This window comes from Bubalus bubalis, chromosome 15 (genome assembly GCF_019923935.1).
Source record: "Bubalus bubalis isolate 160015118507 breed Murrah chromosome 15, NDDB_SH_1, whole genome shotgun sequence".
In the NCBI taxonomy this organism is placed as follows: domain Eukaryota; kingdom Metazoa; phylum Chordata; class Mammalia; order Artiodactyla; family Bovidae; genus Bubalus; species Bubalus bubalis.
In genome coordinates this window covers 21,977,565-22,001,026 of record NC_059171.1, presented here as the reverse complement: position 1 = coordinate 22,001,026, position 23,462 = coordinate 21,977,565, and the positions used below count along the sequence as shown (strand labels likewise).

General features: G+C 42.4%; 1 protein-coding gene across 1 annotated transcript in view; it reads left to right on the top strand.

Moving 5' to 3' along the window:
- The window catches only part of DPYS (dihydropyrimidinase), a 100,831-nt gene that overhangs the window by 64,678 nt on the left and 12,691 nt on the right, over window positions 1-23,462 (top strand). The window contains exon 8 of the mRNA XM_006053903.4: window positions 22,706-22,913. Within this exon, the coding sequence (XP_006053965.1) occupies window positions 22,706-22,913 (208 nt within the window). The remainder of the gene's footprint in view (window positions 1-22,705; window positions 22,914-23,462) is intronic.

Here is a 23,462-nt window from a genome sequence, read left to right as displayed (position 1 = left end):
GAGTGACTAAACCAGATATTAATTGTCTTGGGCCAGTGAATAAATGTGACTTTAAATTTTTGGTTGGGCCTTGTTTATCTGTTCCTGAAACAAGTTCAAGATCCAGGTTTTACATTTTCCCATCTGAGTTGGAAAAAAAGAAAGATCCTTGGCACTTCTGTCTTCTCCTTCCCCAAGGCAGTGCTTGACAAGGATACATTCCAGAGTCAGGGGCCAGTAGCATTGCCAGACCTAGCCTGGCCATGAATGTGGCTTAAGCCAGATTGGATTCTTTTATGGGTTAAATGATTCTGTGTTTTGGTCACAGACTCACCCCTAATTCTGGTTAGTTATCTTAAAAACATGGGCCCTTGGTTATGGAGGGGTCAGGAGACAGAGTGAAAATGGATGGAAGGAAATTTATTATCAGTACCTGCAAAGAATCCCAGGGGTCCTTGTGTTCTTAAAGCACAGCAAAGAGCCATAGCTTCCTACAAAAACCTTTAGAGAAAACATCAGTAACAATGTATTGTTCTCTGTGGAAGATGATCACAGTGGAAGTCTATTTGGAGGCAGTGAGTCATTTAGGAAGGCAGTCTTTTTTAATGACCTGAGCAAAACTCAACCCCCCTCCCCGCCACACACACAAACCTTAATGTAAGCTGATGTACCTTTTTTTTTTTTTTTTTTAATCTGGGGTCCTCAAAGTGTGGTCCCTGGACCAGCAGCATCAGAATCATCCGGGAATTTACTAGAAATGCAGATTCTCAGGTACCTCCTGGGCCTACTGTCTCAGAAACTGTGTGTGGAGCCCAGCAACCTGTGTTTTCACAAGCCCTCCAGGGATTTCTGATGCTTAGGTTTGAGCAGCACAGTTTCTCATCGTGTATGAGAAGACTTTGGAACTCAAAATCCAGTTAACTCCCCAGAGTTCTTTATAGCCCCATTTGATTATTACTCATTTTAGGGAACTTACTACCTAACCAAACAACTTAGTCTTTCCTGGGATGGTTTTAATTGTTAGGATGTTCTTACCTTGGTTGCATTAAAAAGTACCTCCTTCCAGCTCCTAACATGTTTGGCCTCTGAAGCTACAAGGAATGTGTCTACAGTCTCAGATAATAGTCCATTCATTCATTTAATCAAACACTTGAAGAAAGACATTGGCCCCAATAAGTCATACCATCACCAGATAAGCATCCTCAGATCCCTCAGTGGATCCTGAGGACCATAATTAGCAGAATCCCAATGTCCTGGGCACACCTCTGCTCACCCTTCTCTTGACAGACACCTGTCCATATCCTACAAAGATGCAAGTCCCAGAACTGGATCTGACTCTGCTTGTAATACCACCAGAGCAGGAACTTGTGAAGATGACTGGTTTTATAACTAAGTAAAGAACTCTTCTGGAGAAAGAAATGACACCCCACTCCAGTACTCTTGCCTGGAAAATCCCATGGATGGAGGAGCCTGGTAGGCTGCAGTCCATGGGGTCGCTAGGAGTCAGACACGACTGAGCGACTTCCCTTTCACTTTTCACTTTCATGCATTGCAGAAGGAAATGGCAACCCACTCCAGTGTTCTTACCTAGAGAATCCCAGGGACAGGGGAGCCTGGTGGGCTGCCGTCTATGGGGTCGCACAGAGTTGGACACGACTGAAGCAACTTAGCAGCAAAGAACTCTTCATTACCTTCATGACATTTTTCTAGGATATATTGCAGTGGCCAAAAGGTTCATTCGATTTTTTCCATAACATTCTACAGTAAAAGCCAAACTAATCTTTTGGCTGACCCAATACCTTATGAAATTGCCATTTGTAGATTAAAAATATGAAATATGAGCAATTGTATGGAGTTTTAATATCTTGTCACATTTATTCAGTCAATAATATAGAAACTTGTGTAGGGCCTTCTCTGGTATTAATATTTATGTTAAGATGATAGGATTATACTGAATGGTTGTTTTTGGTATCACATTCTTAAGTCCACTTGAGCAGATAGTAATTTACAGTGTCCATAATCCTTCAAAGACACAATATTTAACATAAACAAAAGGTACAAAGAACAATGCAATGAGCACTTGCATATTAACCTTCCCAAAGCCATCTCTCCCCTCCCCCAGTAAACACCTTGAATCCTGGATTTAATGTTTATTGCTTCCATGCATTTCTTTCTATTTGTGCAATACATAAGTGCATCCCCAAACACAGTATATACCCAATATATGTATTCTGTGTACTTTTGGCTTTATATGAATTGTACCACATATGTACAATGTATTATGTCTATGGCACTCATCTGTGTTGAAATGTGTAGGTGCTTCACGCATTTCCACTGCTGTATCATATTCTATTTTATGAGTATAGCGTGATTGATTATATATGTGCCAATGCTGGAGGATGTTTAGGTTGTTTCCAGTCTTTCACTATTTCAGACACTGTATCCATCTTTGGTACACTGGGAGAGTTTTTATAGGACATCCATTTGTTTTATATCAAATGCTGTCAGATTTTTGCCAGTAGAAATATATAAAATTGCATGATTCTTTGTAAGTAAACACAGAACTTTCCATTACACAGAACTTTCCATTTGTCTATAGTGCATTTTATCTTGTCCCACAATCATTTACTCAGTCATTAAGAATGGTATATTGGACCCCTTTGTTGTTCAGTCGCTAAGTCCTGTCTGACTCCTTGCGACCCCATAGACTGCAGCATGCCAGGCTTCCCTGTCCTTCACTGTTTCCCAGAGTTTGCTCAAACTCATGTCCATTGAGTTGGTGATGCCACCCAACCATCTCATCCTCTGCCGCTTCCTTCCCCTCCTGCCCTCAATCTTTCCCCAGCATCAGGGTCTTTTCCAGTGAGTCATGTGTCAAAGACCACAATAGGCAGCTGAAGACAAAAGTAAGACACAATCCCACTCTTTACTTGGGGGTAGGGGGAGCAGGGGCAAGGCTAGTGGAGAGGTGGTGGCTTTTGCTTTTTTGCTGCAGTTATTGTTTTCTGAACTGCAAGTGTGACATTCCAGGGATCAGCCCTCACCAGCAGAGTGGGACAGAATGTGGAGCTGGGGTGTGGGTGGGAGGAAGTGGAGTTAGACAACTTGCACTCAGGATCATTTCCTGTCCCTTCAGATGACGCACAAATATCCACCTTTAGACCTGGCCCTGTACCTATTTTGTTATTCTAACTTCATCCCTCATCCTCTTAGCATTGACCCAGGACACATGCACACAGACACATAACTGTTTCCTATTCATCAGGGACTCTGGTTACAGCCTCACATACTTTATGCAAACGTACATGTTGGTCCTGATTTCCCCACTCTCATCACGTATAAACTGAGATTAAATTTGTATTCATATATGTACACACATGTATATGTGTAGGTTCATGAAGAGCAGGCCGCCCCAGACTTCAAGATCACAGCTTCTTCGCTGGGCTGGAGAGAAGCAGATTGCATGTAATGTCCTCAGTGACAAGTGTGCGCTTGGCCAGCGAGTGACATAGGTCCCTGCAAATCTGCCAGTGCTCTGGGATCACACTTCCCAGCACATCCTGGTGGCTGGGGGATTCTCTGAACACCAGAGGATAGTTGACATTTTCCATTTAAAAGGTTTCCTGCGCCTGCAGAAACTCTGCGCTCTCCCAGAAGAGTGGCCAGAGCAAAGCAGAGCGCGCTGGGTAAGGAGAGTCAGGGTGCATTAGGTTTATTTTGCAGCTGCAGTTGGGGTCACATTAAACCTACTGCCTAATTTCCTTTGTCTAACTTGATTTCTCTTTGGCTGGAAGGCAAATGGATCAATATTGTTTTTTATGCCGAGATTATGTTGCCTGAAGGAAATTTTCCATCAGTTCCCTGTGCCTGCCTTGGGTCCTGTAATTGGGGCTGCATGCTGATCAGGCATCTGGGCACCCCCGGGCATGGACACAAGTCCCATCATCTGCATGGTGCCCACCGAGGGCAGCCTTCTGGAGGGGGTCACAGGAGCGGGGCCTCCAGGCAGAGCTTGCTGTTTGTGCCAGGCCTCTCTGCACATTCTCTGGCCATACGCTAACACAAACAGCTAATTTTATTTTTTCTTTTCTGTGAAGCCCTTTTCCCCTCTACCTTTTCTCTCTTTTCCTATATTTCGAGTCCTCTTCACCTCTCCAACATTTCTTAAAGGTTGTTTCTTTACATTTCTGTGATAATATTTTCTTCCTGTCTTCCTTCCCAACCCCGCCTCCAATATGATTCTGTCCTTTTTTTTTGGTCACCAGGGAAGGAAATGTTTATACTACGCTCTTGGTTCTATTCTCCTACGAGGCATTTAAGAAAAGCTAAGAGTCTGGAGGCATAAAAATGAGAAGGCAGTTTAGCCTCACACACAAAATTGGAGCATTCATCTGTGTAGAAGGGTTGCTGAATTCTTTATGCAGTGGAGGTGGGAGAGAAAGACAGTATTGACCAGTTATCTATAAACATGCATGTATTATATGCTCACTCAGTATAAGAAATGGCATTTATAAACACTGTGGGGGACATAAATATAAGGTGTAACACCTGCCATCTAAAGCTGCATTCTGGTTGGATAGACAAGATATAAACCTAGGAAAGGATAAGGGAGCTCTTGGAAGGGGAAAGTTATAACCTGTCAGCACAGTTCCAGAAGAGGGCAGGGTCTCGTGCACTTGATTCCTACCAATGGATGGTTCAAATAATTGTCCTGAGTTGAGCACAGAAGATTGAGATGGGCTTGGGAAAGGGCATAGAACTAACTGAATCCTTGCGGGGAGGATCTGGACGAGTAGACAGGGGGCAGTAAAGCCCTCCAGATGAAGAAGTCTGGGCAAAATGAGGGAAAATGGAAAAGATAATTCAATAGGCAATCAAGAGACAGAAGAGGCTGGGCAGAGAGGGGTCAAGAGGGCAAGCAGCTGGAGACAAGATTAGTCCTGAAAAGTGCCAAGGGCTTTGAGTGGTGGTTTAAGTCCAGAAGATTTTCTCTTAGGCAGCACGAGCTATTGAATGTCTTTGTGTGAGGATCTGAATTGATCTAAATCTGTGCCTCCCTATTTTTACATGGCATAAGTAGAAAATGGTTATTTGTAGAGTACATGGCAGTAAAGAGAAGGGGATCTGGAGACTGGAAGGAGAATATAGCAAAGTCAACTTGTCCTGGTTTGCCCGGAACCGTGCCAGTTTTCCAGTAACGCTGAAAGTCTCACATCCAGACAAAATCCTAAGCCTGAGCCTACACTAGGACTGCTTGTCACTTGGGAGGATGCTTTTGGTCAAAGGTGACTAGCTTAGGAGCTCTGCCCACACTTGGTCACCCTGGGATCTCAGAGTTTCAATCTTGCATCTGGGCTCATCAGTTGTAAAACCTTGATTAAATAGCATTTTAGGGTCATGAGTGTACAGGTGGGGTTGGAGTCTGGGAGAACAGTCAGAAGGCTATTGGTGGAGTCTGGCTTGAGTGAATAAGGCCTCAAACAAGGTAATGGCAAAGAAAAGGAATGGAGGAAAGGGAATTGATTTAAGATATTTTTCCCTGGGGGACATAAAAGTCTCCTGACAACTTGGAGAAAGACTGAAAATTGAATGAAGTAGAAATGACTTCAAAACAACCGCAGCTTTTTTCATTTATGACCCAAGCATTTATTGAGTGCCATCTGGGTGCAAGACATCATACTCAAAGTTGAGGGAGAAATGTGTTCCCCATATGAGCTTAGAACCTAATTGGACAGATTGAAACAAATCTCTTCATATTTACTATAAAGTAAAAGGTAAGGGTGTGTGGCACAGTAGTTAAGGGTCATGAGATTCAGAGCAAAACTGGGTCACTAGATTCAAATCTCAGATACTAGCTACATGACCTTAGATGAGTTACTCACCTCTTCAGGTCTCAGTTTCCTCTCAAACACAATAATGTAGATATGCAAATCATAGTACCAAGCTCTGGGGCTTGTTGGGGGAGGAGATAATACCTTTCACGTGATGTGTGAAAACTTGAAGCATGTTAATAGCTTTATGGGGCTTCCTTGGTAGCGCAGATGGTAAAGAATCTGCCTGCAATGCGGGAGACCTGGATTCAGTCCCTGGGTTGGGGAGATCCCCTGGAGGAGGGCATGGCAATCCACTCCAGTATTCTTACCTAGAGAATCCTCAGGGACAGAGGAGCCTGGTGGCGACAGTCTATGGAGTCACAAAGAGTTGGACACGACTGAGAAATTTAAGCACAACACAGCAATAGCTTTATCATTATCACATACAAAGTGATAAGAGATTTCTCAACTAGCAAAGAAGTATCAAAAGTAAATGACTTTTATGATTTTAAAACCTATGGGAAATTAAAAAAAAGCTTAGAAGAATCAACAACAGTTTCAGAATTCCAGTTTGTTTTGTCAATCATAGTTTCAATCCTGCTTACAAATCCTCTTCTGCACACTTAGTTTGTGATTGGCGTGTCACTGGGGTGCAGTTGTTCCTGTGGTTTTCACAAAAAAACCCCTTAGATGTCACATTGCAAAGCAGTAGTAAGCAGCTATGGCTGTCTGACCATATGGGGCAGTGTCTCCAGAGAAGGCTGTCTGTATAATTTCTTTATGTTAGTTATAACTTGGAATAGTTTTACAGTTTTTAAGTCTTTCTCTCTCTCTTTTTTTTTTTTTTTTTGGTTTTAAATCCAAATTTCTGATTATTTCTTTTGACTGAATTACTAACAGCAGAATCACTACATCAAAGAATATATGAATTTAAGGGTTCTCTGCCTATGTGGTTACCTCCTCACTGTTCCTGACCAACTCTGAGCACAATCTTTTATTTTCTTTGATTTTTGCTACTTTTTTGGGTAAAAATTCTTACCTTTCAGCTACAAATTGCATATGTTTGAGCACTAAGGAAGTTGAATATTTTTTCATGTTTGTTAGCCATTGGGCTTTTTTTTTCCTTGTAAAGAAATATCCGTTCATGTGCTTTGTATATTTTTCATTTGGTAACATATTATTGTTTGTCTCTTCATTTAAATGGTCTGTCTTATTTTTTGAAAACTCTCCAAGTTTTCTTTTGAGAAATAAAACCTATAGTTACATGAAAGTGCTTTGCATAAACTGTAAAGCCCTATATGCACATTATTATTATTGAAAGCTTGGCCTTGTTCATATGTTAGAGTCATACTTACAATAAAGAGGTCCTTGCAAATTCAGAAATAGGCTTGAGTAGAGTGTGAGCTTTATTCAGGTTGGAATTTTTGTCTGTTTTATTCGCTGCTGTATCCCCAGTGCCTAAAACAGTCCATGACATGGAGTAGTGATCAATAAATATATGTTAAATGAATGAGTATGAGATAAACACATAGATGGATAGAGATTTTCTACAATGTTCCACCAAGATGACTTCATTTTCTTTTTCGCCTCAAGCTGGAAGGAAGCAAATGGAGTTGTGGATAGCTGGCAGGTCAGAACTGTGAAATAGTATTCTTATCATTCTGGACTTAGGAAACTCATTTCTTAGAACCTAACTTTCTTTATGGTAACATTGTAAGCCTAATTAGTAATTCTACCTCATTTATTTAAGTGATAAACCAGAGACAAGAAGAGTTTAATGACCCAAGCATGGCTTTCAGCAATATGATAAAAGACTCAAGTTGTTGCTTTGTTTTTATATAAGAGCATTTCTAATTCCTAAATATATGGCAAGCCTCCTAGTCTTCCCATGCCTCACTTGTTGTTTTCTGGCAATAATGAGAATAAACTGTTCACAAGGTCTAAAAGAAAACATGACAGAATGCCTTAGAATTGATTCATTCTTTGGTCGCCTAGTTTGGGGGAAAGGTTTTGCACAGAAATTTATGCTAATGAGTTTAATCTCCTGTATAGACCTAAATTCAACTACCCACAGGTGCCTGGGACCATCTTCTTTTCTAAAGTTTCTCTGTTCTGTTTTTATCTCTAATTATCCTACCTCAAATTAGTTTTCCTTTTAAGGTGCTTTAGTGTTTCTGGAAGAACATGGGGTAAAATGTGCATTTTGCTCCAGACTTGTTTCCTGGATGGATCACTTACAGTGGGAGGCAGTACATGGTGGTTAAGTGCTTTGTGTTTGAGGCACATAGACTCTTATTTATGATCTTAGGTGAGTCACTCAGCTTCCCTGAGCCTCAGTTTATTCATTTACAAGATAAGTATTTTAAAAACCCTGCTCCCATTGGATTGTGAGGATTAAATAAAATAATGCATGTAAAGATGCTGGCATAGGGTTTGACAAATAAGCAAGCAGTAAATAGAAGCTGCAACGGAATGTTATTTATCATTGTCATGTTCATCATACATGGCTTGACCATGGCTCCTAAGCCACTGAGGTGCTATAAGTGACTGTAAGAAAATCAAGTGAAAATGTCAAAGCAAAAGACAAGTGAGAGAGAGCCCTGTAAGAAAAGATCCCAGAAGTAGTCCATCTAGGATATATCAGTCAGGGTTCAAACAGAGAAATGGAACCACCTGAAAATATAGATATAGATACAGATGTATACACACATGCATGTATACATGTGTATGAGCAATAGATATGTGCTCACATGTATATATACATACATGGACTTCCCTAGTGGCTCAGTGGTAAAGAAGCTGCCTGCAATGGAGGCGATAAGCATTCGATCCCTGGGTTGGGAAGATTCCCTGGAAAGGGATGTGGCAACCCACTTGAGTATTCTTGCCTGGAAAATCTTGTGGACAGAGGAGCCTGGAGTCAGAGTAGCTGATGGAGGCTGATGAAGACAGAGCAGGAGAATCCAGGGGGGCTTCTCACCCCTGGAGATGAGGTGGTAGATCATTTGACCTGCAAACTGGTTGCTGCTTCACTTCCACCCTCTAAAGCCTAGATGCCATGATCACTGCGGGTGTCTGTTTTAAGATAAAAACACTGAGAGGTTCAGAGATGTTATTCATTAGCTTCAGACACACGGCTGAAAAGGGCAGAGCTGGGATTCAGAGCAGACCTGGTTGGCTTGTGTCTCATCGCTTTGACACTGCAAAGTGACAGCCTCCCTAGAGGGCAGGGAAGGAAGGCGCGCCTGCAGCATAGAAGTTAAGACGTGGTCTCTGGATTCAGACCTCCCTGCACTCAGACCTCTCAGGTTTATAATTTGGCTTCTCCACTTACAGATGGTGAAACCTGGGGTGCGTTACTTAACCTTGGTTTGCTTCAATTTCCTCGTCGCCAAATGGGCCTGATTATCAATCCCCTAGTCAAAGATTATATGTGGAGTCAGGGCATTAATACAGGTGCATTCTCCGCAACAGTTCCCGGGGCTGTAAGCACCCTGTTGGCAGTTGTTACCCCAGTTTGCTCAAGTCAGCGGGTTTCTGCCCGTCTCTCTGCAGTGGCAGAGCGCTTGTCCGGCCGCCGCTGCCTTCGCTGCTTCATTATGGGTGAGCTGCCCTGAGGCGGCTCGGTGGCGGGCTCAAGCGCTGTCAGTTTCTCCCACAGCACTTTGCGCAGCTTTTCAGCATCACCACCTTGGATTCTGAGCCTCGCCTGCTCGAGGAGGACAGAGGTGATGCTGCCGTGACCACGATTAGCCCCGGCGCCTGCTCCTTTGACCCGACAGTGCTCCCTTGAAGCAGCTGCCTTTTAGGTCCGGTCAAGTGGAAACTAGACTACTGTATTGCTAATTGGGACTTTGGGGTTGTGCTCATTCCTCCAAAATGCTCTATTTTTGGAGGGGCAATGAAAAGCTCCGGTGCACCCGGACGGAAATAGATGATTAACTGTCACCAACGTTCTTGCCCAGATGGAAGGTAGATACTCACTGTTCAAAGTCCAAGTGTTCTAGTAACTTTGTCAATGAGTGAAGATTGTGATGCTCTCATCCTTGGGGCAGGGGGTGCTCATGGATGGTGGGGTGTGATGATGGAGGGTGGAGAAGGAGAGGGGTCAGTTTGCCGGTGTTTATTTCCTGCCCTGCCATATGTACTTCCTGTGTGACTCAAGCAAGTTTCTCAACCTCTCTCAGTCTCGGTGTTCTCAACTGTTCAACAGAGATAATAATCTGGGCTGTTGCGAAATGAGATAAGGCAGTGCACATGGAGGAAACTGGAATATAGTTTAATGGACACTGATCACACCTGGAATTTGCTGGATGGTCACAGTTGAGTCCCCTTCTGCCCACAAGTATTTTGTCCTCCTTTGCACTTTTAAAATTATTATTATTATTATTTTCTTTACCCCTTTTCTTTCCACTCTCTCTTTCTCCCCTGTCCTTCCAATTTTTCTTTCTGCATCTCTATCCCTTGTCCAGATTTTAGGTCTTTTTTATTTGTTTGTTTGTTTCTTTTTGCTACTGGATGCATTTAGAGCTGGAGAAGGAAATGGCAACCCACTCCAGTACTCTTGCCTGGAAAATCCCAAGGACGGAGGAACCTGGTAGGCTACAGTCCATGGGGTCGTGAAGAGTCCAACACGACTGAGCAACTTCACTTTCACTTTTCACTTTCATGCATTGGAGAAGGAAATGACAACCCACTCCAGTGTTCTTGCCTGGAGACTCCCAGGGACGGAGGAGCCTGGTGGGCTGCCATCTATGGGGTTGCACAGAGTCGGACACGACTGAAGCGACTTAACATCAGCAGCAGCAGCATTTAGAGCAGAGGTCAGTGAACTCTCCTTTTGTAAAGGGCCAGAGAAAAAATATTTTAGGTTTTATGGGCCATAAAACCTGCTGTTTTATGGTTGCTACTATTGTTGCTACGTCTGTTGCTACCATTCAACTCTGCCATTGTGATACAAAAGCAGCCACAAGTAATATATAACTGAGTGAACATGGCTATGTGCTGCTGCTGCTGCTAAGTCGCTTCAGTCGTGTCCGACTCTGTGCGACCCCATAGACGGCAGCCCACCAGGCTCCCGCGTCCCTGGGATTCTCCAGGCAAGAACACTGGAGTGGGTTGCCATTTCCTTCTCCAATGCAAGAAAGTGAAAAGTGAAAGTGAAGTTGCTCAGTCGTGTCCGACTCTTAGCGACTCCATGGACTGCAGCCTACCAGGCTGCTCCATCCATGGGATTTTCCAGACAAGAGTACTGGAGTGGGGTGCCATTGCCTTCTCCAGGCTATGTGCTAGTAAACGTTATTTACAAACACAGGTTGTGGGCCTGATCTGGCCTGCAACCTCTGATAGTTTTCCAAGCCCTGATTTAGGGTTTTGGGAGATTACAAACTCTTCTTAAACATCCAAGGTCAGCACCTTCTCTGGACACCTGGGACTCTGGTTCACACCACGACACCGGGGAAGCCTCTGGTATCTGAGTGGCTCTTGTGGGGTATTATTCCACAGCACAGCCTTTAGATAGAATCAAAAAAGTGATAGGGAAATGTTACTTTGTTATTCACAATTCATGTCTAAAAAATTTTAAGGAAATTCCCTTTAGATACTTGGATCATCAGTGACTCCATCCATTCAAAGCTGATTGATGGTGTTTGAGCAGTCAGCATGAGGGAAGACTTGCTAGCCATGGCAGACATACATAAGCATAGCACTTTGCATAGTTAACGACCGATAGTCTCAGGCTACTTCTGAAAGAATGTGTAGAACCTGCATTGCCATTAAATCAAGCTGCTTTTCATCATTACATGGAAGCCTTTTTACTTCACAGACTGAAGTTCAAGGTCTAGCTTTGCCACATGCTAGCTGTGTCCTGGAGAATTTAACCTCTTTTGACCTCAGTTTTCTCATCCGTAAAATGGGCATAATGATAATATATCAATATCATAGGCTTACTGCAAGGATTAAATGAGATAATGCTTTCAATGCCTATGACAGAGTAAATCCTAAGTATTTTGGTTATGGTTATTATAAGCAGATGACAGTTTTGGAGTTTCTGAGGGCCCCTGTTTGAAGGGACTTGGAAATGGAATCATGCAACATTCTATTTGCCTCAGGAATGCTGGCGGCCAGGGGTCCATTCTTAGGTTTGTGGAGCTGGAAATTCCCTCTGGCTTCTTCACACAGTTCACTGGCAGCCACGTCCATGGATCTCTTTCCTGGCTGTAGACTTTGCTCTTCTTCACTAACACATCTCACTCCTGGTTGTCAAGAAGTTATCTTCCAGTGTCATACCACATTCCATCTGCCAGCATTTCTGCTTACTACCTCTTTTTATTAGCTTCAGCAGGGATGGAGGGAAAATAAGTCATCTTTTTCCTTCCAAAAAAAATGTTGCGAAGTCCCTCTGACATTTCTGTTATCCAGCGTTCTCTTTTTCCATCCCTTTATTAAGAACCCTACTGTCTTCCCTTTATATTCCAGTAAACCTTTTTTTATTCCTAAAATATGTTATTAGAGCTGAACATAATCTTAAGGACCTAGCCTATTCTGATTTTCAGGAAGGATATTATGTGAATTTGACCTAGAGTATTGCTGTGTGGAAAACCTACACAGCTTCCCCAGTGACTCAGCTATAAAGAATCCACCCATAATGCAGGAGATGCAGGTTTGATCCCTGGGTGGGGACAATCCCCTGGAGGAGAGCATGACAACCTACTCCGGTACTCTTGCTTAGAGAATCCCATGGACTGAGGAGCCTGGAAGGCTATAGTCCATAGGGTCACAAACAGTCGGACATGGCTGTAGTGACTGAGAGAGCATGAATTTCTGTGTAGAAAAACCACGTCTTTTTCTGTCCAAGTTGCCCCCATAGTTAGGGTATCAGTGTCATCTTGCCAGGAGCAAGGCAGCTTCCCAGGAAAGGTAACAATGTAATTACAAGGCCAAGTCCACCCCCCCACCCCAGAAAGTTATTTCTAACTCAGAACCAATATGTTGAGCCCACAGCCAAGCCTTCTGAAAGCTAACAATCAAACCTCAGCAATAAGCACTTACCTGTTTACCATTCATGGGACATGCATCCTAGAATCATGCTAAACTTTTGCTGATTCACATTCAACTCCTCTTTCTTTGAGACACTAAATTATTTTTAGTTCCCCATTTTCTGAAAACTACTATATAAAACATGAAATATTTATGTTAAGTAGTAATGTCAAAATTAGCTAATAACTTATTTTCAGATAAACAAATATGTATGCAAAGTGCCTTCTGTTTGCTCAGTGCTGTGTGAGGCACAGGGGGTGAAAGATGTGGTACCTCCTTCCAAGGTCAACTTGTTGTTGTATTTATTAGTCACTCAGTTGTGTCTGACTCTTTGCGACACCATGGACTGTAACCCACCAGGCTCCTCTGTCCATGGGATTCTCCAGGCAAGAATACTGGAGTGGGTTGCCATTTCCTTCTCCAGGGGAATCTTCCCAGCCCAGTGATCAAACCCAGATCTCTCCCGAATTGTAGGCAGACTCTTTACCATTTGAGCCACCAAGGAAGCCCAAGGTCAACTTTCTAGAGTCTAAATCCAGTGTATCTAACTGCAGTCTTTACCACTATCCATGACCTGTAGAATATAACTCCAAGGACGAAATAGCTGGCTTACCTGATCAGTTTATTTCTGTAAGTCAATGTTTAGGCAGCATTTTTATGATTCTGCATTGAATGTTTTGTCATCCATGGAGCACCAATAGAGTTCCAAGTGATTGTCCAATTTAGATTTAATAACGTGGCTGAAGCAATTCCCACTTTCTCTTCTGTGGGAGGCGGTGCAGAAGTCTGCAGAGAGGATGGAAGATTGATGGGTGCAGTGAGCAGCAACTTTGCTTAATAATGAGAATGCACTTGAAGCAGCACCATTTAGCATTTCCAGAGAAGTGACTGCTTTGCTCCCCATTTATATAACTTGTCACATCTAAGAAATTGATAGAGAAGTAGTTTGAAATGGACAGTTGGAACACACATTAAAAAAAAAAAATCTTCCACTGTGATCAGCTGGAGAATGACCAATCTCAGTTTAAGGAATAGCATCCTAAACCTCTTGTGGCTAAACAGAAAACAGACTTAAGAAACACCAGAAAGTATGGGACAAGCTGCTTCCCATTTGTTTCCTGGTGGAGGAAGAATGTTTTCACTGATTGCATGCTTTGCAAGTAACTTCTCATAGAGCTTTCAAGGGGCTACATTTCTAGTGGTTAAGAATCCAGCTTCTTATCTCATGTGAGCTACATGAACTTACAAGCTGTGTAACAGAGCGTGAGTTATTCACCTTTTTGTGTCATCATCCTTGTCTATTGCATGGGAGAAAAAATAGTATCTACCTCATAGTGTTGTTCAGTCAGTCAGTTTAGTCGCTCAGTCGTGTCCGACTGTTTGCGACCCCATGGACTGCAGCATGCCAGGCTTCCCTGTCCTTCACCAACTCCCAGAGCTTACTCAAACTCATGCCCATTGCGTCGGTGATGCCATCCAACCATCTCATCCTCTGTCGTCCCCTTCTCCTCCCACCTTCAATCTTTCCCAGCATCAGGGTCTTTTCAAATGAGTCAGCTCTTCGCATGAGGTGGCCAAAGTATTGGAGTTTCAGCTTCAGCATCAGTCCTTCTAATGAATATTCAGAACTGATTTCCTTTAGGATGGACTCCTTGCAGTCCAAGGGACTCTCAAGAGTCTTCTCCAACACCACAGTTCAAAAGCATCAATTCTTCGGCACTCAGCCCTCTTTATAGTCCAACTCGCACATCCATACATGACTACTGGAAAAACCATAGCTTTGACTAGATAGATGGACCTTTGTTGGCAAAGTAATGTCTCTGCCTTTTAATATGCTGTCTAGGTTGGTCATAACTTTTCTTCCAGGGAGCAAGCATCGTTTAATTTCATGGCTACAGTCACCATCTGCAGTGATTTTAGAGCCCAAAAAAATAAAGTCTGCCACTGTTCCCACTGTTTCCCCATCTATTTGCCATGAAGTGATGGGGACAAGATGCCATGATCTTCGTTTTCTGAATGTTGAGTTTTAAGCCAACTTTTTCACTCTCCTCTTTGACTTTCATCAAGAGGCTCTTTGGTTCTTCTTGGGAAGCTTTAAATGGTTAATATCCCTTCATGTTCAATATAGAAGGTGTCAGAACAGTGTAGACAGATGAGCTATATATTTTTTTTTAATTAATTTTTATTGGAGTATAGTTGATTACAATGTTGTGTTCGTTTCTACTGCACAGCAAAATGAATCAGCCGTACATGTATGAATATCATCTCCCTTTTGGATTTCCTTCCCATTCAGGTCACCGCAGTACATTGAGTAGAGTTCCCTATGCTATCCAGCACGTTCTCATTCGTTATCTATATTGTCCATAGTGTCAATAGTATATATATATATATATATATGTCAATCCCAAACTCCCAATTCCTCCCACCCCCTCCCTTTTTTTGAAATAAGCTATATTTTTGAAGAAGCCACTAATAGACCTGAGACGATTCTTTTAACTTACTTTTGGTTCTCATGGTAAGAATCTGTTCATGCCATGGACGAAGTAGCTCAGTTGGAGAAACTATAAGAAAACACCTACACAAGTGACTTCTCTGGGGTCAGGAAGACCCACAGTTATTCTCAGGAATTCTTGTCCTCTCCCCAGTGCTCTCTGAAAGCACATGGACAGTGTTGCCATCTCCCACAGGCTTTGCTTCAGTGATTTTCTCATCTGTAGGAGCACGCAGCTCTCTGATAGGAAGCTATTTGCAAAGGGACAGAATGTTTTTCTGTGGCTGTGATGTCAGTGGTATCAAAGTTATTGACTCAGTTGAAAAACAGCTTAATGTTATCTTCAGGGCTTCTGCTTTCCTGTCAGCTCAAGCCTTGGAGATGTGTATAATTGGGACTCGCTAAGACAACCTTGACACCCCTCTGCAGAGAGACGTGCCTGTTTGATACAGGCTGAAAGCTCGTTTGACAGAGAGCAGCTTTTCCCTTGGGGCAGGGTTACCATGGAGAATCTGCTAATGAAGAGTCGATGGTCCAGGAACCCAGCCTCACTTCCCAGATGAGAAGGCTTTAATCATTCTTATCTTTCCTGTCACCACCCGGACAGACCAAGAGCCTAGCCATCCAATTGATAATCAAAAAGAAGGTATTTCTTATAATTATTCCTCTCCTGAGCTGGCTTACATATCATTAAGTTGAAAAAATGTTTGATGATGAATTTCACAGCTCTTTGGTTTGACTTATGAATGGAATCAGAGCATCACCGCACATTCACATCTATTCTGTGGACAGATTTGGTGGAAAGTAGCTTCTGATTTCTTTTTGAGTAATAGACCTTTTGAACTGTGCCTCAGACATCGTGGGCTTTTCATTACAGGAATTACTCCCCAAAGGCCAAAGTCTTTATCAGTCAGGGTCTTTGGCTGCAAAAACCAGAGTAAGTAACTTACACTCAGGTGAGTAAAAATGGTCTATGGTAAGGTCATGGGGAGCTCATAAATCAAAGGAATAGTCTATGGGCCAGGCTTTGAAAGAGCAGAGCCCAGAACAACTATGGACAGACTGTAGCAGAAGTTGATCTGTGTTCGGGGATGTACCCTCCAATCACTTTTATTTATTTGTTTATTTTGTCATCCTGCCAAAGATTCAAATTCTCGGGAAACATTGAGTTTTCCCATCTCTTAGCCACGGAAGAATAGGGCACCATGTGTAGCCATCTTGCCAGATTAACTCCAATGGGGGAGAGACGTTTCTTTTTTTTCTTTTTCCTTTGGCCACAGCATGCAGAATCTTAGTTCTCTGACCAGGGATTGAACCCACCACCCCTGCAGTGGACACACTTGGAGTCCTAACCACTGAACCACCAGGGAATTCCTGAGAGAGTTTTCTTAAAGAAAAGTTGGGGGTGGCTGAAACCAGAGGAAGGGAGAGTGAATGTCAAGGGTCAGAACTACAGTGCTTGCTACACTGCATCTCTCGGAATAGGACCACGTGCGGCTGAAATACGCTGCAGAGCTCCCATTCGTCACCTGCTGCAGTTTGTCTCCCAGTGTTGCTGAACCTTAGGATGATGACGTGTTAGCCCAAAGACTGAATCCCTTTTAGTCAGAGCCCGGGCATGTTGTTCTTGTTTTCTTCTAAGATGGCTAAAAGAAAAAAGTGTATCAGGCAGGGTTCTTCAGCTGCAAGCAAAAGAACTCTAAGCGAGGTGGTTAAACAAAAGAGGAACGTGTTAAAAAAACTGGTGGCTCAAAGAATCTCCAGGAGGGCCAGAAGACCAGGCTGAGAGGATGCGTAGCTGGGACCCATGCCGCAGGTCTCCCACAGGATAGTGGAGAGCCCCAGGGCTGTCCCTGGGCTCAGTTACCATGGATGGTTTGACTGAAGCAGGGCTTGAACCCTAGTGCTAAACCTCTGTCACAACTGGCCTGAAAAACAGGATTGATCCATCTCTACCTTCACCAACATGGATTCTGAGGCACCTGCTTCCTGAGCCACCAGCTTGCCATGCAAAGACTGGTGCGGGGGCACCATTTTGGAGGAGGCCAGGTCACATGACGGGGTCAGCTGCAAAGGCATCTGAGAAGTGTGTTGTGGCTTCTGCCTTAGAGCAGAAGGCCTCTGCCTTGGAGGAAGCATGTTCAAAGGGACAAGCGTCCTTACAAAAGCAATTGTGTGACTTTGAACTTGTGCTTATTCCATCAGTGGACCACATCTTTCATGGTGGTAGTTTAGTTGCTAAGTTGTGTCCGACTCTTGTGACCCCATGAACTGTAGACCGCCAGGCTCCTCTGTCCTTGGAATTCTCCAGTCAAGAATACTGGAGTGGGTTGTCAAGAATACTGGAGTGGGTTGCCATTTCCTTCTCCAAGGGATCTTTCCAACTCAGGAATCGAACATGGATGTCCTGCACTGCAGGCAGATTCTTTACCAACTGAGCTATGAGGGAAGCATCTCCCATACTGCACTGGTAATAAGTAGATTTTAAATACATTTTGTAATAATTTTATAAACCTTGTGATGATACTGTGCTGTATTTTTTTGTTTAAAACAAATATTGAAAATGTACCACAAGTTTTAAAATCTTCTTATGATGGGGTTACAGATATACCAGTTTACTCAAAAAGAGGCAGTGATTCCAACCTCTCAGAGGTTGCCTCAATATCAAACTGGGCAAGCTCTTGCTGCTGCTGCTGCTAAGTTGCTTCAGTCGTATCTGACTCTGTGCAACCCCATAGACGGCAGCCCACCAAGCTCCCCATCCCTGGGATTCTCAAGGCAAGAACACTGGAGTGGGTTGGGCAAGCTCTTACACAGCTGTATTTCAGCCTTGTTATCCAGGACATGGATACTTATCTATGGACTTGATCATGTTGACAATGTTGGTATTGCCAAGTATTGTTAGGTATTGATAAACAAATGTTTCACATAACTGGATACAATACAACTAAGAATGATAATTATAACAATGTTTACTTATTTATTACTAATGAGCTGGTACAGTTCAGAAATGTTAAGTACACAACAGAACTGTAGGACTGGATGTTTACATTCCATTTAAGTCAGCATTCTATTTCCAAAACATACAAAACATAGTAACTGATTTAGATAATGCTAAACCACAGAGGAAAATGCCAAGTTTCACCCTGGGTCATCAGGGTTAGCTTCTAGAGGGACCAGTATTCTTTTTTCTTTCCTTTCCTTTTCTTTCCTTTCCTTTTGTTTCTTTTCATTTCATTTCTCTTCTTTTCTTTTTCAGCTTTTTTGAGATATAACTGACATGGGACCAGGATTTTTGAGCAGAATCTAGTTAGTGGAAGGTAAAAGAAGTTGGCATGGCAGGGGCAGGGAGAGGGCAGATGTGAGCAGTGAGAAGGGCACCCAGGGAAAGAGAAGATTCAGAAGTGTGAAAGCACAGAAGGAACTGGAGACTCGCAGCTCAGCGGGAAGGAAAAGTGGGGTGAGGAATGACACCCTGTCAGACACCTTCCAATGTGAGAGTGGAAGCACAGAGTTTTGCTGCTGGTGATAATGCCAAGAATTTACATTTTGTGTTAATTGGACCTCATTTACATAATGCCTTATAGAGCATCACTTAGATGTTGCCTAATTGCCCTCTTTCTCTTGCTAACCCCAACACCGAGAAAGTCAAAACCATGACCTTTATTTTGGCTGAGGCAGAGAAATCTGATTTGATATTTTGCTGCCACAGATCTTTTGCTTTCATATTTACTTGTTTTTTGCATATTTGTTTTTCCTAGGCCACACAAGCACTTTGCCTTGTATATTTCCTTTGCATTTGTCCACATGCATATGTGTTCACCCATGCTTTCTGGGAAGTTAGGAAAACCCAACTTTTTCCATTTAAATTATATAATTTAAATGATAATTATATAATTATCATTTTCTTTTCTTTCCCAGTGTATTCTTAATTCTAGTCTTTCATTGATATGCCATATTCCACTGAGTAATCATTGGAAAATTGTTATGCTTCAGTTTTTCAATAGTTTAGATATTGTAATGGCAATTTTTGTGTATAGAACTTATTTCTTCTGTTGGATTATTTTCCTAACAGCATCTGTAACTCTTAACTTTCTGCTTAGAGAAAAAAAGTTTTATAACTTAGGGTTTTCTCTTTCTTGCCTCCCAATCTTGTATGTAAATAACCATTTCAGTATGAATTACTATGCATTTTATTTTCTCTATACAGCAGCCTTACTAATGCATCAGTCTAGACATGCTTATGTAACATACTACAATATAAGCCCAAGAGCTTCTGCCATCAGCGTAACTGTGAAAAGCAGGAACCCAGTACCAGACTATGGCTCTATCAGAGAGACTGTGATGGTCATAAAAAAGTCACTGTAGCCTGAAGGTCTAAATCTCCTTTATATTGTTTCCTAGATTTATTTTCTTTAAGTCTGTGTCTTTTATCACCAACTCATAACTTATTCATAACTCATTCTATATCTACTAACCCTTTAACTATTTTGTTCATTTCCTTACGTTAATGACATCACTTGCTATTTGACCAGTACTCTTCCCCGCTCCTTAGTGTTTGAAATTATTGTTGTTGTATTTGTACCCACCTGCCAATCATTAGTGATCTTTTAATATTTCTCTATATGAGTAAGTTGATTCCTAAGGATACTGAAAGCTGTTTTTTGGCGGTATACACTGGCCATATGACCCAGCAATGCCAATCATGGGAACATATAGTAGAGATGAGTTCACAACAAATATGTACATGAATCTTTATAACATCTGTATTCATAATCATCAAAAGTTGGAAACAACCAAAATGACCTTCAGAAGGTGAATGGACAAACACTCGGTAGTGCATCTGTACAATGGAATGCGTGCATGCATGTGTGCATGCTAAGTTGCTTCAGTCGTGTCTGACTCTTTGCTACCCTATGGACCATAGTCTGCCAGGCTCCTCTGTCCATGGGATTCTCCAGGCAAGAATACTGGAGTGCGTTGCCATGCCCTCTTCCAGGGAATCTTCCTGACCCAGGGATCAAACCCACATTTCTTCAGTCTCCTGCATTCGGAGGGGTTTCTTTACCACTAGTGCCACCTGGGAAGCCCATGCAAAGGAATACTGCATAGCAATTAAAAAGAAATGAACTCCTGATTCACGCAACAACTTGGGTAAATCTCAAAATAGTTATGCCAAATGAAAGAAGTCAGATTCAAAAGGTTACCTACTCAATGATTCCATTTATATGCCATTCTTGAAAAGAGACAGCTACAGTAACAGAGAATAGATCAGGGTTTTCCAAGAGTTATGGGGGAGGGGAAGTTGTGACTACACAGGAATGGTGTGAGTTATGGGAGGTGATGGGACTGTTTTGTGTCCAGAGTGTTGTGAAGATAAAACTTCTATCCAGGTGTCAAAATTCACAGAACTACCACTAAAAAAGTAAATTTATTGTAGTTAATTTTAAAAATATAAAAAGGTTGCAGTTTCATCAAAGTAGTCATAGGTCTTTTGACAAGTTATATAATCTCTCTAAATCTCAATTTATTTACTTGTCAAGTGTAGAAAATACTCTATCTTGAAGCAGTGCTATAAAGATGAAATAGGATGTCATAAAGTATCCACCTGGCATAAGGAAGCTCCTCTTTTTCTTTTCCATGCTGATATTTCTCATTGGGAGCAGATTCTTTTTTGGGGTTATTATCATCTGGGCTTTTTAAAGAGTTATTTGGCTTTTGGGGAACAGACTGGAGCTAGTGAGGGTTTCAAGCAGAAATGTGACCTGATCTGATACTCAATAAAAAAAAAATCATTTGAGCAGCTTTGTGGGGAGTGGTGAGGAGTGCAGAAGGGTAAGAGTTGAAACATGGAGGGAGCTCTCTGGTGGCCTAGTGGTTAGGATTTGGTGGTTTCGCTGCAGATGCCCTGGATTCTATCCCTGGTCAGGGAACCATCCCACATGCAGCATGCTGCTGCTGCTAAGTCGCTTCAGTCATATCTGACTCTGTGCGACCCCATAGATGGCAGCCCATCAGGCTCCCCATCCCTGAGATTCTCCAGGCAAGAACACTGGAGTGGGTTGCCATTTCCTTCTCCAGACATGCAGCATAGTACAGACAAAATGCTAAAAAAAAAATAGAGTGGAAACATGAAGAGGGGTTGAGGTTGTCCAGATGAGAGATGGTCGTGGTGTCACTGACATGACTCAGTGGGACAACAGAGTGGGAGAGAAGTGGGCAGGTTTGAGATTTTTGGGGGAAGAGGTGGAATCAATAGGCTTGATGATGGTTAAGGATTGAGGAAACATGGTTGGAGGTAGTGTTTATTGAGATGAGAAATTCAAGACAGGAGCAAATTCAAGTGTGTGGACTGTAGTCATCATGGAAAATCAAGAATTTGTTTGGATGTGTTAAGGAGTAGAAACCCAACAAGTAGTTGGGTACGGGGTTCTGGAACCCAAGACCAGGCCAGTGTTGTCCCATTCATTTCCACTGGAGGTGGCTCTGTGAAGCTTCCCAGCTCTCACCCTCCAGATTAGGACTGCAGGGGAGCTGTAAACTGCTATTCCTTCGACCTAACCTTGGGATTTTTTTAAACGAATCACTTCTTTAATCCATTCCTGAGAGCAAGCACTTGTAGAAACTTCAGGTTATGCTTGTATGGTCCACTGCTGCCAGATTTTCTTTTTCATTTTCCATTTAATGTGATTTAGGGAAAGGAGACACCCAGCATTTCCAAATATCCAGCCTGGAAGTCATATTGTATATGATTGAGAAGTATTAATAAACTGCTGAGACAGCTGATGAATATGCAAACACGTGACAAAATATGCTAAGGGATTATATATGTTAACATATTTTGTTATTTATATTGTGCTCAAATTTCCAGTTTTGCCACAGACAAGGGAAAGAAATTCAAGATATGATTTTCCTTGAAAGCTACCCATTAACTATTGCCTCTGGGAATGGAATGGAATTTGGGGAGAGGTATTGAGGAAGCCTCAACTGTGTCTGCAAAAAGTTAAAATTCTGTAGAGTTGGGTATTGGGTCAGCGTGTTCATCAGACTCATCTATTTGAAATATTTTATAATTAATATTTTGTTCTTTAAACATATACATAAAAATAACTTAAAATCATAAACATGAGAGACAATGCCCTTCTTCCACCCACTCCACCTCTTTAATCACCATAAAGAGTGATCTACTGGGCTTTTCTCTCAGAAAATGTAATTACTTTGTAATGAAATATTAATGCTATGCTCTATTCTTAAAGTCACTTGTTCCAGTAATAAAGCTATGGCTTAATAGAGTTGCTAAATTTTCTTCTAAGCCATTCTTTTAATATTTCATACTTGTCAAGTGAGCCAGGCATGATCAGGAGAATCTTTGTTTTTACATCAGGACCATTTCGGCAAAAACTCATCATCAGGCTGTCAACTTCAACATCTTCGAGGGCATGGTTTGCCATGGGGTGCCCGTGGTGACTATTTCAAGAGGCAAAGTGGTATACGAAGCTGGAGTTTTCAGTGTCTCTGCAGGAGATGGGAAGTTTATTCCTCGTAAACCGTTTGCTGAATATATTTACAAACGGATCAAGCAACGAGACCAGGTGAGTTTGGGCCTGCAGAGGCTGTTACCACGGGCTGGACTGTCACATGCTCCTGGATGTTGGTGCTGGTATTAATCACATACAGTGGGGTAACATATTCCTGGGATGTCAGAAAAAGTTAAGGATAAATAGAGCTTTCAAAGAAAAAATCATTACTGGATGGATGCATTTTCCTTTGCAGATTAGTGCCTATTCAGGGTTTCCTAATGGACCAAGTCGGGTTTTCCTAGACAAATTCAGGGCCGCTATGGGCCTTTTGGCAATTGCTGTTAGTCAGGCTCGTCTCACAAGTAGCCATCCAGAAAGATAAAAGTGCCACCGTTTTACACCTGAGAGAAAAATGGGAGGGAAAGTGGGAAAGACTGTGGAGAGCCATCAGACTGCAACTCAAGCCCAGCCCCAAGGAATGAGAGAGGGAGAAAAAATAGCGTGAGAAGCATCCTAGAATACCATCTCATGCAGACTAACAAAGGTTGAGCAACCTACAGACAGCCCGTGAGCCTGTTCCTGTGTCCAGCTACGTGGCGTGCTGTCATTGGCTGGGAGCAG